This window comes from Siphateles boraxobius, unplaced genomic scaffold, assembly GCF_051911475.1.
Source record: "Siphateles boraxobius isolate OS27281-9 unplaced genomic scaffold, OSU_SipBor_1 2, whole genome shotgun sequence".
NCBI lineage: Eukaryota > Metazoa > Chordata > Actinopteri > Cypriniformes > Leuciscidae > Siphateles > Siphateles boraxobius.
This window is the reverse complement of record NW_027508810.1, coordinates 14,949,595-14,966,597: the sequence shown is the minus strand read 5'-3', so window position 1 is coordinate 14,966,597 and position 17,003 is coordinate 14,949,595. Positions and strand designations below refer to the sequence as shown.

The 17,003-nt window shown below is 36.6% G+C and overlaps 2 protein-coding genes across 6 annotated transcripts in view; both read right to left on the bottom strand.

The window, feature by feature from the left end:
- Positions 1-3,607, bottom strand: part of stag2b (STAG2 cohesin complex component b) — a 38,720-nt gene extending 35,113 nt beyond the window's left edge. The window contains exon 1 of one of the 3 annotated variants that reach the window (XM_077236030.1): positions 3,440-3,607. The gene's annotated coding sequence lies outside the window, so the exon portion shown is untranslated. Of the gene's footprint in view, positions 1-1,005; positions 1,025-3,439 lie in introns of those variants that run through there. The other 2 variants (XM_077236028.1, XM_077236029.1) reach the window with 2 other exon arrangements.
- A 933-nt stretch (positions 3,608-4,540) lies between these two features.
- On the bottom strand, positions 4,541-11,848 carry xiap (X-linked inhibitor of apoptosis). 3 transcript variants are annotated; one of them, XM_077236027.1, is made up of 7 exons: positions 11,539-11,848; positions 8,614-9,406; positions 7,785-7,884; positions 6,901-6,979; positions 5,990-6,026; positions 5,685-5,867; positions 4,541-5,359 (listed from the first exon to the last, which is right to left on the bottom strand). In XM_077236027.1, exons 2-7 carry the CDS (start codon positions 9,383-9,385, stop codon positions 5,169-5,171), a joined length of 1,362 nt encoding a protein of 453 aa, XP_077092142.1. In that variant the 5' UTR covers positions 9,386-9,406; positions 11,539-11,848; the 3' UTR covers positions 4,541-5,168. The 3 variants fall into 3 exon arrangements, with proteins under 3 accessions (XP_077092142.1, XP_077092140.1, XP_077092141.1); XM_077236025.1 differs by having other exon boundaries at positions 5,685-5,870; positions 11,539-11,717; XM_077236026.1 differs by lacking the exon at positions 11,539-11,848 and having other exon boundaries at positions 5,685-5,870; positions 8,614-9,421.
- Between the last annotated feature and the right edge of the window lie 5,155 nt (positions 11,849-17,003).

Here is a 17,003-nt window from a genome sequence, read left to right as displayed (position 1 = left end):
GTATTAACAAAAACTAGTTTGGGACTGCTATTTAATTGCTTTAGCATAGTCCTAATGTTTTTCTTTACTATGAGTCATTCTTACAATTTATGTGTATGTTAAGTAAAGGGGAACAGTACTTGTGTGTGTTAACAATTTTTGTGTAAACATGTATTATAATATGCCTATATATAATCAATGTAAATTGTGATAATCGTAATTAATAATAGCAATTCCAATTTCAAGGGAATAATCGGCAATTATGATTTTTGTCATGATCGTGAATCTCTAGGAGACGGCGAATAAGCCCCATTTCAAAAAACGGTGGAGTGTTCCTTTAATTTGTGTTCCGAAGATGAACGAAGGTCTTACGAGGTTGGAACAACATGAGGGTGAGTAAATACTGACAGAATTTTCATTTCTGGGTGCACTATCCCTTTAAACATGATTATTTTAAAACTAAGTTGAAATGATGCAGTCTGACGCCTTCAACAGAAGTAAATACCTTCGATAAACAACCTCGTAGCTCACAGTTTTTTTGTCTTTAAAGATGTATTTTATCATTAAAAATTAATTTCACTATGGAATAACTGAATTGAGTTTTTACTTCCGGGAACCACGACTTGCACTCTATACTATTTTTTTATGCATCTAAATATTCTGGACACAAAAACCTTTCTTGGTTTTTTTAAGAAAACGTGAATAATAACGGTAGTCAACATTTTAAGTGGATCAAAAAAGTTCATCAAAGTTGTCTCAAGACAAGAATGGGTATAGTTCAAAATTCATCATATAACTTTGATGAAAGCTTTTGATCAACTTCAAATGTTGGCTACTGTATTTACGATGAAGTTGTCAAAAATGATTTTAATATCCGGTAGCAGATATCCTAAAATAGTTAGGAGTATAAGTTACACCTCTCATTTCTCCTTGCTCAGAGGACAAAAAGGAAAGAAAACCTGACAGCTTACACCGAACTAAATTTCATACCATAAATTAAGAAAAGTATTACGTTAGAGACATTACTGAGTACTTTACTGCACCTCTTGTGTGAAGAGCAGATGGCATCTGTATAGTCACAACAAAAGTATTTTCAAAAAAGATTCAGCAGGTTTGGCCTTAACTAGAGGCATTCAATTATTCAGACAACATTGTTGAAAAAAAGGAAAATACAAGAAGTACACCAAAACAATAGCAAAAGTGTCAAGAATTACAGTGCCATGAGAGTGACACAGCCTGTTCTGAGCTGAGCGCTGAAGATGTGCCCACGGTTCAGAATGAAAACAAGAGGGCGTGGCTCGCCGAGTCTGTCATATCGCGCTGCTTGCTGATTGGATATCCAGATTCCATCGTTTACAGGAAACATCTCCGAGAGCTTCATTCTTCCTCTGTACCCATATAAGGAAATAACACGTCCGCCCTCATTTTCACGGCATCCAATCAGAGGTCGACAGTAGCATTTGTGGAAGTAAACATGAACAGGGAGAGAAGGAACTCGGTCACCGCTGTAAAAATGACGCATTTTCCGACACTGCCCATTATTTCAAACGGATCATTTTATTTAATGTATGTTCAACTAATATTCTGAAAGTAGATACTATGATCATTACATGGCCGCAACACTTTGATTTCTGTCATATATGCGCATAATAAGCAGGGGTGACTTTTAGTACTCCAATGTGTGAGAATGAAATAAGCTTTAAATAGCACAATAACCGAGTACATTATCACAGAAAAGTGGCCAATAAGACATTCCTCTCTGTACCAAATACAGGGCAAAGCGTGTGCCGAGAACGTGAATTAACTTATGTAACACCCAGCATTAAGTAACAATAAGCAGCATATATGCGCGTACGGTCAAGCGACGAAATAAAGCTCCATATTCTTTACAGAATGATCGACGAGAAGGCGGGAATTCAAAACCGATATCATCATCATCATCATCGACAATGCGTTCGAAGGAAAAGTGGCGCCAAACGACGTTTCCATCCACAGCCATTGTGCTTATACACACACGGATGACAGTGACAGCTTAGCCCAAAACTAATACTGCACCATTATTTCATCCCACAACGAATACTGCACCATTATTTCATCCCATGCTTTCCGGTTCGATACCAATATGTGGACGAATCCGCTGTGTAAATATCTCAAATACATGACTGTAAAGTTGGGCTCAATGTAGTACAAAAATTGAGTCTAGATATGCCCCCGCCTTTCTTTTTAGCATATACCGAGCATATAGCTCATCTAAAACAACTGGTTTGCATACAGGACACCAAGCCAATTTAATACATCCTTAAAATCAAACATTGGAATGTAACTTATATAGCAAAAAACGCACAGATCCTGCACGCAAACAACAATGCATATGTTTTTGTCAGTTTTCCTATTCATCTTAACGCATGTTGCATATAGTGTATTAGTATTAGCCATTTTACCAAGTGACAGATGAATTTGCGCCAAAATACCGTAAAGTTTGATTGGACACACGGCATATGACGTCAACAACAAAATATATGGGAAGTGTCTTTCTCCTTTTTAAAAGTTGATCAGCAAATTTATTTTGCTGTCGTACATGGTGCTAGGTTATAAAATAAAATAAGCTAATAGCGCTTATTAAAACAGAAGAAAGACCAGTTTTGGGTCACGACCTACTGGTTTACAAAAGTGAGAAATAATGTAATTACTAATCTAGGGAGCTAGTATGTGAAGTTGAGTGCTGACTGCTGAGATCAGGCGGACGCTCGCAAACTCCTCCTCAACGTACTTCTTACCACGATATTACTTGATTACTCGCAGAGTTTTACGCACAACGCCACAATTTTCAACGTTAAATGACGAGCTTGTTAGCGCAAATGTAGACTACAGTCGCGAAATCGAACAATAATTTCACGGAACGACTAAAAACACGATCAGAAGGGGGGAAATCTCCATCTTGAAGTCGATCCAGCACAGCTGTTTTCGGGATTCTCCATTTTGGCTCCGCTCGTTTCCAGTCAATATGCACGCGCATCTACCACACGCGAACATAAAACGCGTAAAAATGGACAGCGAGTGTGTTTAATATTGACAACGTGATGAAATTAGCATAATAGCTGCGACATCAGCCTTTTTTCATCTCAGAAAGAGAGGGGAAAACATCGCGTCCTCGTCCTCCATCTTGCCTCTCAATTTGTGTTCCTGACTGTGCAGGGTAAGGTTAGCCCGCTAGCTAACTGTTTACCAATGAAAGGCCACACTATACGTAAAATATATTCAGTCGTGAAGTCAAGTACTCTTGTTTAAATACCCAAGGAGTCGTGCGAGATGGTTTTTATTAATTAAATACGGCGGCGGAAGCACGGCGGCTCGTTTCGGATCCTGTCCCTCGCTTATCAGGCTAGCGCGGCTAACACATCATCCAAATAACCCTAAAGCCACTAATTTCTATAAATCTCTCCGCCATTTTACCACTTACCCGATCCTCAGGGTCGATTCCGGGTTGTTTATAAGGACTTCTTGAAGAGCTAGATGGACTCCGGTGGCTTTAAAGTGCGCTTTCGCGGCTATTTCATGGATGTAGTTTGAAAGTGGCGGTCAGAGGCGGTTTTGGACACGCTCTTACCCCGCTTGCTCCGTTCGGTTTGTTGTTCCGATCACTCAGAGAGAAACTGCTGGTGTAGAGCTGCCACCTGGTGCTCAGTGGAGAGATTGCAGTGAGCTCGAGGCCCTTTAGTGGTCGAGGCCCTTAGGTGCAAACGCTCAGTACAGTAGACGCTAGACTAGTGTCAGAAATTAAAGGGATAGTTCATCCAAAAACGAAAATTATGTCATTTACTCACCCTCATGATATTATAAATGTCTGTATTCTGTTGAACACACACATATTTTAAAGAATGTTGGTAACCAGACAGTTGACGGCACCCATTGACCTCCATAGTATTTTGTTTCCTACCATGGAAGACCAACGTTCCTTAAAATATCTTATTTTGTGTTCAACAGAAGAAAGAAATTCATACAGTTTTGGAACCTTTACTTGAGCGCAAGTAATGACCATTTTCATTCTTAGGTGAACTACCCCTTTAACTTTTTTTATTGTTATGGAACAATATCTACCAACTGGAATTGATTTTCATAGGAATCAAAAAATGACACTATGTCCTATTCATATATATATATATATATATATATATGTGTGTGTGTGTGTGTGTATTTTTCAAAAACATAATTCTAAAAATAAAATTAACATCAATTTAAAAAGTATTATAATGCACATGCTGTCATATCACAAATACATTTACATTATTTTTTTAACCATTTAAAAAAACTTAATCTGACAACTTCAGACCACTACAGTTTGCAGAAGCACTTACTAAACATATATGATTTATAGCAATAATTCAATGTATAAAATTAATGATATTCATTGTCAAGGAGCAGGCTGTAAAGACGATTCCTATGGAAATTACATTTTGATATCTAATCAAGGAAATTGTGTTATACTGCTGTGAGCATAACCTCTTTTAGCCTCACATTTCCAGTTTATCAAAAGTGACAGATGAAACAGAAAAAAAAGTTATGTTGTGAATTTCACTTTATTATCATTGCCAAACATAATGAAATTATTATTTAGAATATTAATATAAAAGAATTATGATCACAGAAAGGTATCGGAAGAAAAACAAGTTTGGACTGGTAAAGTTTAATCAACCTTGAACATGATTAACATTCTTAAGCAATCATTATTTAATAATAACTAAGAGCAAAGATAAGGTATTTTGTTTCTTATTACATGATTATGCAAAATTAATAAACAGAATAAAAATGTTGATTAAAAATGAGTCTACATAAAGGCACTATGGCATTTAATATCAATCTAAGTTTGTGTATTTCGGGAAGCAGCTATATGGGGTTATGAAGAGATAAATAATAAAGATGTATTTTCCTACAATATATTACACGTTAAATTATGTAGTGTGTCCCTGCCTTGATCAAAGCAAACAAAATGTACAGCGTGTTCTTTTCAGGTCTTCATGAAAAAATAAAACAATATAATTTTATCAGAGTTTAGTACATCTACAGATATATACACACACACACAGCTTAAATCAAATTTAACACATCTATGTGCAATTTTAGGAATGATTATATTCTGCCACTTTAAACCCACATCCCAGTTTCAATTGGAGTGCTGGTTTCTTTGTCTTTTAGGCATTGTAGGTCTTTATCTTCTGCGTGATGGTGGCACAGCAGATGGGACACTTGTCCAGGGATTCTGAACATTTTTGACAAGTGACCAGGTGTCCACAGGGAATAAAGACTATGCTAATGTCACTGTCCATGCAGATTTTACAGAGTTTCTCCCTCTGGAGTTCCTCAAGTTTCATCATGGGGTCCTCTGCAGAAATTATGTAAGAAACAAACACAATGTTAAAACAACAGTAATAGAGTGGAGGAATAAAAAAATAATAATAACAACAACAATTAATGGTTCTCTGATTATTTTATGATTTTCAAAAGTTGTCAGTTTGGCATGCTATTTTTAAGACTGATTAATCAATTTTATGTTTCAACAGTAGCATCGTATTTGCAGGTTAAAGACTGTTATGCAAGAACCTGAAGCATATATATATATATATATATATATATATATATATATATATATATATATATATATATAGAAAGAGAGAGAGAGACCCTCTCATACAAAACAAAGCACTTGCCAACTTTCTTAGGCAAGTCACTGGCGCTCTCCTGTGCACGGATGTCTTGAATAAGAGCCTCCACTGAAGCATAGCCCTCATTGTTCTGACGTAACTTCTGGAGAATGGTGCTCTCCACTTTGATGGCGTCAAAACCCATATCTACAGCCTTTTGTGCAATCTCTGACTGCAGGACTCTCTGTGCTGCTGCAGACAAAGTGCAAACCAAATAAACATCTAGTTAAGACAGCATGTTCCCATGCAGTTATAAAAAACAGTGGTTATTCATTGGATTTGTACGTAAATTGAGCTTAAAAAACCCTTACCTTGCTCATGACTTGAAAAGCCATTCTGACTTGACCTCTGTAAGTCCAAATAATAAATACATGGTTAAACTTTATTTGGTAACACTTTATTTTACAGTGTTCTTGTAACATATTTACTATAGTAAGTACATGTAGTTAATTACCCAGTTCTTAAATGTATAATTATACTGTAACAATGACACCTTACAATAAAGTGTAACCGGTTGCACTTTATTTTAAGGTGTCATTGTTACAGTGTAATTAAATATTTAAGTACAGTGTAATATTAATTAACTACATGTACTTACTATAGGGTTAGGGTAGGATTAGGATTTGGTTGAGGGTTAATTGCATGTAATTAGGCAAAATTTACTGTTATTACTATGGTAATTACATGTAACATATGTAACAAGGACACTGTAAAATAAAGTGTTACCGTGTACTTACAGTGAGGTTACCCAAGGGAGCACTTATAATATTAGCTAACTACATGGGTTAAGGTTAGGTTTAAGGATAGATTCAGGGTTAGTACCTAGGTACCAGTACCAGTTTATTTTACAGTGTCCTTGTTACATATGTTACATGTACTTACCATAGTAATAACAGTAAATTGTGCATAATTACATGTAACTAACCCTCAACCAAATCCTAATCCTACCCTAACCCTATAGTAAGTACATGTAGTTGCTTAATATTACTCAGTACTTAAATATATAATTACACTGTAACAATGACACCTTAAAATAAAGTGTAACCATACATAGTTATAACCAAGTTATTGTAATTGATATAATGAGATCATAGTATACTACTATGTACATGTGGAGCAGAATCAAAGGGTTTATTTCAAAGAAAGTTCATTAGGAATTCTATCAATTCAACACATTCAACTGAAGTACAAGTGGTTGTGTAAAAGATATGAAATTACTCACTGAATGGACTCCATTCGGATATCTCAGTTGTATATTGCTGACATATTCTCCTCCTTTTTCTGCCAGAAGGAAACTGCAGCTGGGGGTCGATTATGATAATTGTACATTTAGAAAACACATTCTTCAATGTTTACCTCACAAGATCTTTATCTAAAATATGCAGATAAATATATTTTTTTTTTTCAAATGTGTTTTTAGATTTAAATATCAGAAAAGATGGTAACATTTACAACAAGGTCATATTAGTTAAAACATTAATACATTAACAAAGATCAATAAATAAATGTAACAAATGTATTGCTCATTAATGTTGGTCAAAAAAATACAACTGTTCATTGTTAGCTCATGGTAACCAATGTAGTTAACTAATGTAACCTAATTGTAAAACACAAACAATATTAGAGATTATAATTTAGCGGTTTTGCTTAATATTAAATACACTTATGCCTTAGCCATCATATAATGTACACTAAAAGAGCATTTAAACAATTTAATAACACTGTTAAAATTTAGTTTTTAGCTAATCTCAAAAATAATATCCATTTTCACACTGTACAAAAATAATGTTGTGACACCTAAATTCAAATTTAAATGATTAATTTCATATTGTAATGTTTTTCCAAAATTCAATTAAATATATTTACTTACCATAAAAAAAGTACAGAATTATTATATTACATTTATTCGGCCATAGGACAATTTTCAGCCAGAATTTTAATATAGGTGCATTCCTAATTTTCTAATTGCTCTTAGAGCTTGACAGAACCAGTTACTATCTACTTTAATTGTATGCAAAAGAGCAGCCTGGACATTAAGTTAAATACCTTTTTTTCTAATTTTTGTAAACGTACCTCAAAGTCTCAATATATTAAAAAGTAATTCACCCTGGATAGTGCTTGGCATGCTCCTCCCAAGGGTCTTCCTCAGGCATCCAGTCCTTCATTCCTCCTCCACACCGAAAGCAGAACACACGGTCCTGTTCTCCTACATGACAAAAGACCCGGAAGGTTTGTTCATTGTGTTCAAATAGAGTGCTGCAGGGATGACATATTTTTGTAGCCATTTTAGCAGTTCCATCGTCCCGAAGTAAATGGGTTAATTGAAAAGGTTTTTGGTTAAACACCTGAAATAAGGTCTGTAACGCAAGCTCAAGATATGTGCACATTTTATTGATTCTATGACGTACAGCACATCAGTAATACCCCCTTGTGATTTTTTTTTAAAACTTTTACTTATTAAACGTGTTTGCAAAATGTGACTACAGAGATTGTCAGGGACATTAAATGTCATCATGCTGAATATGACTCATTTAAAAAAAAATAAAGACAGAAAGAGCTGTTGGAAGCTTGATGTCATGCGACTGTGGTGTAAATTTGCTTTAACCTACGTTTAGATTTTAACTTTTGCTGATTGCATTTGTGGATATTATCATGACCATGGACAAAATGTGCAAACATCATAAAATGTTGTATGTCACAGAGATTATTTTCTACAATAATCCAAAAACCAATAGGAAAAACCTAAAGGGTTTTTGTCAAGGGAGCCAGGATGACGCTTTTGAGTTGGCCTACAAAAATACATCAATGCAACACTCTATTCTCCAAGTGTATCAAACAATGCTCACCCTCATTTTTCTAAAGACTATATAAGAGATTTAATTAATAAATGAACTGAATATTCATTTTTACACAGAGAAACATAACAGTAAGATACCTTTGCTGTAGAAACCAGCTCTGGCCAGCCTCTCAGGATCTATGGGGTGTTGTCTGTCTCTGAAGCTATCAAGACGCCCCTCAAAAGTCTCCACGGAGGCAATACGGCCATTCAGCCTGGGTCTAGGTGTTGTCAGCGGCACATTGCCCACATCATGGCCCAAGATGAAGAAGCAGTTTGGGAAGTGCTCTGCATGTTCATTCCAGGCATCGTCACCTTGCTCCCATCCTGCCAGAGTCCCACCACAACAGAAGCACTGCACATTGTCATTTGTCCCACAGTAATACATCCCTGCTCCCGCCAGGTCATCGGGCTGAACTGGAGCGTCTGCAGGCCAGTCACTGAAAGTATTCAGCCGAGCTTCCTCACTCTTCATGTGTGGCACGGTGGGATAAATGGTCTCATCCACCACACTTCCCGTGCGGAGGAGGAACTCTCTGGCTTCGGCCACTTCGTTGTAAGCAGGGCATTGGACGAGGTTGGAGGTTCTCAAGCCGTGAGCACAGCTAAGGAACTTGCAGCCGGGAGATGCTTGCTGATGTCTCTTCAATGGGGTGTCCCCTCTGTTCCAGTCCTCCACCGTCGCATGGCAGCTAAAACAGCGCACCTTGTCCGCCTCGCCTGTGAAATAAAAGCCTGCACGGGCCAGTCGCTCCGCTGAAATTTCTTCAGAACAAGGGAAGTGCTGGAAGGAATTCAGACGATCGCCAATGGAGGTCCATCCAACTTCACCGTCAGCTTCATAGTCGCCATCTTGACTTGAGTGTGCCATAGTAGCAGTAACAAAAGTTGTCTGTCAAAATAAAAAAAATAATATATACACTTAGCAGTCAACCGTTTGGAATAATAGAGTTGTTTAATGTTTTTGAAAGAAGTCTCTTATGCTCAGCAAGGCTGCATTTATTTGAGCAAAACAATTTGTAAAACCAGTAAAATTGTAAATGTTATATGAAGTTAAAATATTCTTTGATGAATAGAATGTTCAATTAACAGCATTTATTTGAATTTTTTTTTACATTATAATTGCTTCAATTAATCAATTGAATGTGTTTATGTTGAATACATGTTTTTTTGGCAACTTTTGAATTGTTGTGTAGCACGGTTCGCACAAAATATTAAGCAGCGCAACTGTTTTTCAACATTGAAAAAATACGTTTCTTTAGCAGCAAATCGTCACATTATAATGATTTCAGAAGGATCATGAGACTCTGAAGACTGGAGTAGCCTAATCATAATAAATAAATAATTCATTTTTACATATTTAATCAAATAATTGGAGCCTTGGTGAGACTTCATCCAAAAGCATAAAAAAAGTTTAATTATTCCAAACCGGTAATGTGTAAGTATATCATAAGCACAAGCAGCTACAGAAGAAAAAACAACAGTAAAGTATTAAACAATGCTAAACTATGCTAAATAAATACGTGTTTGCTCAGGTCAATAAGGCAAGTTTGACCAATAAGTGTTTCAGGAACACTTATCTATTGCCAAAGAGGTCATGCATCATATCCATGACAACTGTGCTATATAAAAATGAGTCACTGGGACAGTGAGAACATGATGGGCTAAGCAGAACATTCAATAGCTTTTATGAAACCGCATCTACCGGTACATTGTTGCATAGTTCACTGACAGATACTGAACGGATGTCTATAGCTGCAGCTGACCTATACGATTGGCGTACTAGGAATGCAAAAAGTAAGCTAAAGCTATTTTTTTTAAATAACTCGTCTCAAATATATAGCCTAACCACTGGGAGTTTTTCAGAGCTGCTGTCACTTTAAGAGACAGAGGCGTTGGCAGTCACATGTGCACCGCGCCTCTAGCATGTGTAGGGCTTCAAATATAACACTTCTCACTTCTTCCTCAAGCCACACTACACTAACTGACATGGACATAACGTGCTCATCATCGTTACATCATATAGTTGTACATTATGATTCAAACATCTTATGTAACTTTTTTTTAAAGAAGGGGAATGACTGTGCCATATCTAATCTCTTGGTATATGCATGACAATTAGCAACATTATCACACCTTTCTATGCATCATAACATACCACTCATAACCAGTCAAACGACGTCCTGCCCAAAGATTCCAAGAACCTTGCAGAAATTTACTAATGTCATTTTATAGCTGTGCTTTTGAAATGTAAGAAAATTACACTTAAAAAAGCATTGAAATAACATCTGTAATACAATGTAGTATAACAATATATTATAAATGCAAATGCACTCTCCATAATGTAATTATAGAGAAGAGTCTTCACACAAGTCAACATGTCCTGTTAATTTCACACAAAGACCACTTTTATAATTAGACATTTATAATTTATAACATAGCTCACACACACACAAACACACACACACACCTGTGGTTTTTAGAATGATATGAGTGACCATATATGTTATACATTATATATATATGTCTAATATGGTCACTCATATCATTCTAAAAACCACCTTGACCACCATTAACTGGTATGACCAGATGGTAACTGGTCCAGGATCGTCTACCAACTTCCACCAGCTAATGATTAGCTACAAACTGTTCCCAAAACACAACAGCCGTCTTAAACCTTAACGCAATCACCCTATAAAACGTGCCTCAAAAACATCACAGATATGCATGCGTTGCTACCTCATGGCACACCATGAAGCAGGTTTACACGGTTTCGGTTTGACAGTTCGTGAATCTCAGTAGCTTTTATCTTTAACGTTTCTCCTTTTGCGATCAACAGCAACAGCCCGATCAAGGCAGACAAAACATTCAAAAGAAGGGCGGATCAGAAATAGAGAGAGAGAAAAAGAGCACAGTGTGACTTTGACCTTAAAATGACAATCAGGCTGTTAAGATTAAGAACAACGTACTAGCGTTAGCATTAGCTAACATTCTGTTGTGCCATAAACCTTGACGTCTGCTTACCTTCGGACGGGAAACACGTTATTCAGGGGACATCAACTTCAGTACTTCAAAAACTGCAAGCTGCACTCTGTTCTGCTCTTGGACGAAGCAGTTAAATAAAATTTAGGATAAGTTACGCAGAGGGTGTAATTATATGACAATGGTGACGACACAGAGTCTAGGCTCATGAATATGAATTCAGTAATATGACGTTCGTATAGCTGATTGGCTGTAAAGGGTAGCTTGACGTCCATTGATCTCACGAACTAGACGTTATGTAAGTAGACAGCGGCAAAGGTCGGAAATTTGAGGTGATCTTTTTTTATTTCCCTCTCAGCACCAACTTTCAGGGACTTTTGTATCGTGTTACGAGAAAACCAACCACAAAGTTTTTCACTTTGCCCTTACACCTAAATATAGCCTATATATTTTTCCTAAATCCCTACAGGATTTTAAACGCCCTGCAGGACTGCTGTGCAGCACAAGTGAAAAACCCTGCAGGATTTTATAATTCTTCAGGATACCTGCAGAAAAAAATGAAAATCCTGCAGGGTTCCTGTAGGTTAATTTTGTAAGGCATATATACAGTGCGGCGGTATGGGGGGGCATTAGGGGGCAATGCCCCCCAAATTGAATTATGATATAATTTACAAAATAATATCAGTTTAATTTAATTCACATTTCAGTGAGAAATAATAAAAATATATGTCTACAAACTGCTCATTTAGCTGAAAATATAATAAAGCCAACATAAAACCACAGTGTGGAGCTGTGAGGAAACCCCCCTGCCGCCCCCCTCAATCACTTGCACGTTAATACATGAATGAAATGACTTTCAGTTGGCGCGATATTCCTGGCTGCATTCAAAACAAAGCAAACAGATGAAAACTGATAAACTGTTTTGATAAAGGTAACTACATGATGCTTTTTTAATAGTAGGCTACTGTAAACGCTTATGTTGCAAAGCAGAATAAAGATGTGTAGCTTTTTTTTCTCTCTTCCGCCAGTGAGATAGCAGTTAAACTACTATCCTGTCAGTGAGAGACTGTGTGCAAGTTCGTTAGCTTTGTTTATAATAAAGCTGTGGTCAGAGTCGGTCATGCAATTTTTTTATAGGCCTATTTAACCCTTATTTAATCAAATTTCTTAAGAGTTGCACGTCTTGCAACAATGTGTAATGGTTTATGTGTTTATTGTATGGGTTGCATCACTTCATGGTAATAGCTAACAGAAAAGGCAGTAGCAATAATAAATATAGGATATCTGATATCCGAAAAAAAGTCCCCATACCTAGTGCCCACCCATCGAATATAAATGCCCCCCTGCTGAGCGCAGTCTGAAGCCGGCTGCATATGGCAGATTGTTTGCGCACAGTAATAAAAACGAACTAGACGACCTTGGCAAAGGTCGGAAATTTGAAGTGATCTTTTTTTTATTTCGCTCTCTGCACCAACTTCCAGGGAATATATAGGCTATATAAATAATAATTACGACTTTTTATCTCACAATTCTGACTTTTTTTATCGTAATTGCGAGTTTATATCTATCTCGCAATTCAGAGTTGTCGAGAAATTGTTTTATTGTAAGGAAAATCTGAATTGTAAGATTAAAATTCCCAATTACTTTTTTTTCATTCCGTGGCGAAAACAATTAAGCTTCCATGTTTATTAGTAATTGAGCTGGTCGACAATGAGCGTGGTTTCGTAGCCTATATACTGACCGTACATAGGCTATGATGTCCTTTATGCATGGCACACGTATTAAAATCAGAAATGTACAATGTAGTTTGGCAGGCTATATGAGACCACATTTTTGTCTTTTAACATTTTAGTTTTGTGGAGTCCGTTCTGTTTCAGTTATGCAACTGGAAATTTGCACTCAGCAACCTATACATTTCCAAATTCAAAAACTTTGAAAAACTCTGACGAGTAGTTCAGAACTGACTGAACCAGTTATGAGTAGAAGCATTTGCATGGAAGAAATATGATTGAAACTGACATTCTTGAATTCCTTACTACCAGTGAAAATTGTTTATCAATGAAACTAGTGAGAGTCACATATGGGATATCAGTAAATAATTCAGATAGAATATAAAGATTGAACGGTTTGATTCTTAATCAGTTCTTGTATTTGTTGGTACGGGAGGATATGTTCCGGTCAGCTGTGGTTGCCAACACTTTCAGTAAAAAAAACCAGCAACATTTTAGGTTTTATGGGACTGACTTAAATTTACAGTACAAAATATATATATATATATATGTATATATTCAATTAAATTATATAATGTTAATATTCCATAAAGTAATAAAACCTATTTTGTACCTGTACTGATAACCATTATACAGGTGGTAAAAGAGACACACGATGAATTAGAGTTCATCACAAGTAGCTTTTTCACAAGCTGGTGTAAATTAATATAGGTGGCCAGACTCAAATAATACATCACCATGACACTGAAATAATGATTTCAGACAACTAAGTTAAGTTTTCTAAACTACATCCAATAAGTTCAGCCAACTAAGTAAAGTTTTCTAAACTACATCCAGTAAGTTCAGACAACTAAGTTAAGTTTTCTAAACTACATCCAATAAGTTCAGCCAACTAAAGTGGTGTTTTGAAACGTTAAAACCTGCAGCAGTACCAAATAATTAATTACTACTAGAACATTAATTTGTAAAATACATTTGATTTTTATTTGAACATACAATATAGAAACATCTTGTTCACAACATTCCTTTCAAACATTTTATAAAACGTTTTATGAAACAAATTTATAGGTCTTTCAATGTGCTAATCTAAACTAATCTGTGATGCTTTAACAAATTCATCAATTAAATTGCAACCTTTTCCTCTATTTTTATTTTTTTTTAAATTTGATGTGATGTTCAGTTGCATGCACTTCACCGGATTAGTTAGCTTTTCAGTCCATTAACTTTTGCGGAGCAGCTTTCCCCATCAATCTTAATGAAGATCCGCTGGATCACCTCAAAAGTGTATCGCAGCTCTTTGGGATAGTTGATATTTAAAACATAAAGCAGTCCAAACAATGTGACAAAGGTATTCGGAATGTCTTGGAGATCCACAATGACAATCTCCCCCTCCAGTATCACAGCCATATTCACGACGTTGTCTGGGAAGGCACAATCTTGTCTGGTGTCCTCGCTCACTGTCAAGATGCCCACCTTAACACTCTGAACAACATCGATCTCATTGTCAGTCGGCTGGAAAAAAAAGAAAGAGAGATTAAAGATTCAGCGGTGGACTAGAACTTTCATTATCACATTAAACATTGTAAGGTTGTTCAATGTTCCCCAACTCTGAAGACAGCCAGGTCAATCAAGGTGTGGATGGAGGACCACCAGATCAAGACCCTGTCCTGGCTAGCCCAATCTCCAGACCTAAAACCCATTGAAAACCTATGGAATGTGATCAAGAGGAAGACGGATGGTCACAAGCCATCATACAAAGCTGAGCTGCTTGAATTTTTGCACCAGGAGTGGCATAAAGTCACCCAACATCAAGGTGAAAGACTGGTGGAGAGCATGCCAAGATGTTATTCCACCAAATATAGATTTCTGAACTCCTCCTAAGAGTTGATGATTTACAATTGTTGCGTTTTTAATATAGGGAAATTAGTTTAGCTGTACTGATCAGTCACAAAAAAAAAATGAAAATAACTAATAATAAAATATTTATATATATATATATATATATATATATATATATATATATATATATATATATATATATATTAGTGCTGTCAAACGATTAAAATATTTAATCGCGATTAATCGCATTAATGCCATAGTTAACTCGCGATTAATCGCACATTTTTATCTATTCTAAATGTCCCTTGATTTCTATTTGTCTCATTATTTTTTCTAATTTTAATGCTCTTATCAACATGGAAAAGTGGATCAGCAGTAAGTTTGTTCTTAGCTGTGGTATCCATGTGCTTCTGTCTGAAGTCATCCATTGTAGAGCTTAGATCGGGCCCAAAAAATCAAGCCCGACCCGAGCCCGTGCGCATTGTGTCCGAGCCCGGCCCGGCCGACACATAAACTGTAATTATGAGCCCGAGCCCGATTTAAACCCGTCCATTTTTTTAATACGTGGGTCGTTATAACTGACGTTCTCAACTACTTTCTATGTTACTTTCTCCCGCCCGCAACATTTTGTCCCGCTCCCGCCCGCAAATACACTCTTTTTTTTGTAGGCTACCTCCAAATACTTTCGCCTACGTGTCGCCACCATACACATCAGCATAAATGCTCCTGATAAATTATTTGTTATTAAAGCATTAACACACAAACCACTGTTATAACATAAAAGCAAGCAGGCTACTGAGTGCATGGTTTGGCATGACTGAATGCGCGCAAAGTGCGCTCCCTTAATAATTCCTAAAAAGCTGACATCAGTTCATCGCAATCTCACACATCTGTTATTATCAATGAAGCTGACTGCACAATGCATCTTTCATAATATATACACTTTGTTTGTTATAATTTGAGGATTTGCCAGCATACAGTATTCAGCACTGAACAAAAAGTCTGTTTTGAGCGGTGAGGGGAGTCTATCTTAAATGCTTCTGATTGGTCATTGCGTTCAAGAAATCAACACATATGTCTGTGATTGGCTAAATCGCTCAACGCTGCAAACATGTTATAAAAAGAAACTCTGGCCTGTAAATCGTTTCTATTTTGTTTTAGTTGTTCTTGTTGCTTTTCTGCAACATATGAATAAAAATGTATTAGTTTTTATGTTTTATTCATATATATTTCTAGTTTGCGGGAGTCCCGCGAATCGTTTTATTCTCCCGTATCCGCACACACAGAGTGAGTGCATTACCGCTCGAGCCCGCCCTCGCACTCGGGCATCAAATCTAGTCCCGCGCCGCACTCTATTGCGTTGAGAGTGCACGTCTCTAGATCGGCGTCTCGCGCTCGCGCCATCCACTCAAAACGTAACGTTAGCCTACTACTCTTTGGCCGGCGCGCAAGCCCAAACAAGTACGTGCGGCGTGCCTGTTGTTTTCTTTCCGGTCTAGCTATCCGGTGTGATGTTGTAGTTTTTCTAACGTTACTAGTTGTTGCAACAGCATGTGAAAAAAATACAAAGTTTGCTAGGCCAAAAAGAGCGTTAATCTCGCGATAAAAAAATTGACGCCGTTAAAATGTGTTTGCGTTAACGCCGTTAATAACGCGTTTAACGCACGGCACTAATATATATATATATATATATATATATATATATACACATATATATATGTAGCCTAGTATGTAAGGCCCAAAATAACTGCTCCCCTCTTCTTCTGGTTAGAACTGATAGATGTGTTCACTTGACAGAAGTGTTTTGTTTGTATACATTTACATAAAGGCTGCACACTGGTGCATTCACAAATAGATGTTTTATATTTGGTTGTTTTGTTCAAACATTGCGGTTTGTTTTCCTTTATCAACTATTCATTTTACATAACAGAATATAAA

Bases quoted from the DNA above. Each gene is read 5' to 3' on its own strand.
- xiap (XM_077236025.1), bottom strand. From the start codon at position 9,385: ATGGCACACTCAAGTCAAGATGGCGACTATGAAGCTGACGGTGAAGTT. The intron at 6,027-6,900 runs GTGAGTAATTTC...TTGGACTTACAG, and splicing joins ATCCGAATGGAGTCCATTCA to AGGTCAAGTCAGAATGGCTT. The intron at 5,360-5,684 runs GCAAGTGCTTTG...TAATTTCTGCAG, and splicing joins TGACTTGCCTAAGAAAGTTG to AGGACCCCATGATGAAACTT.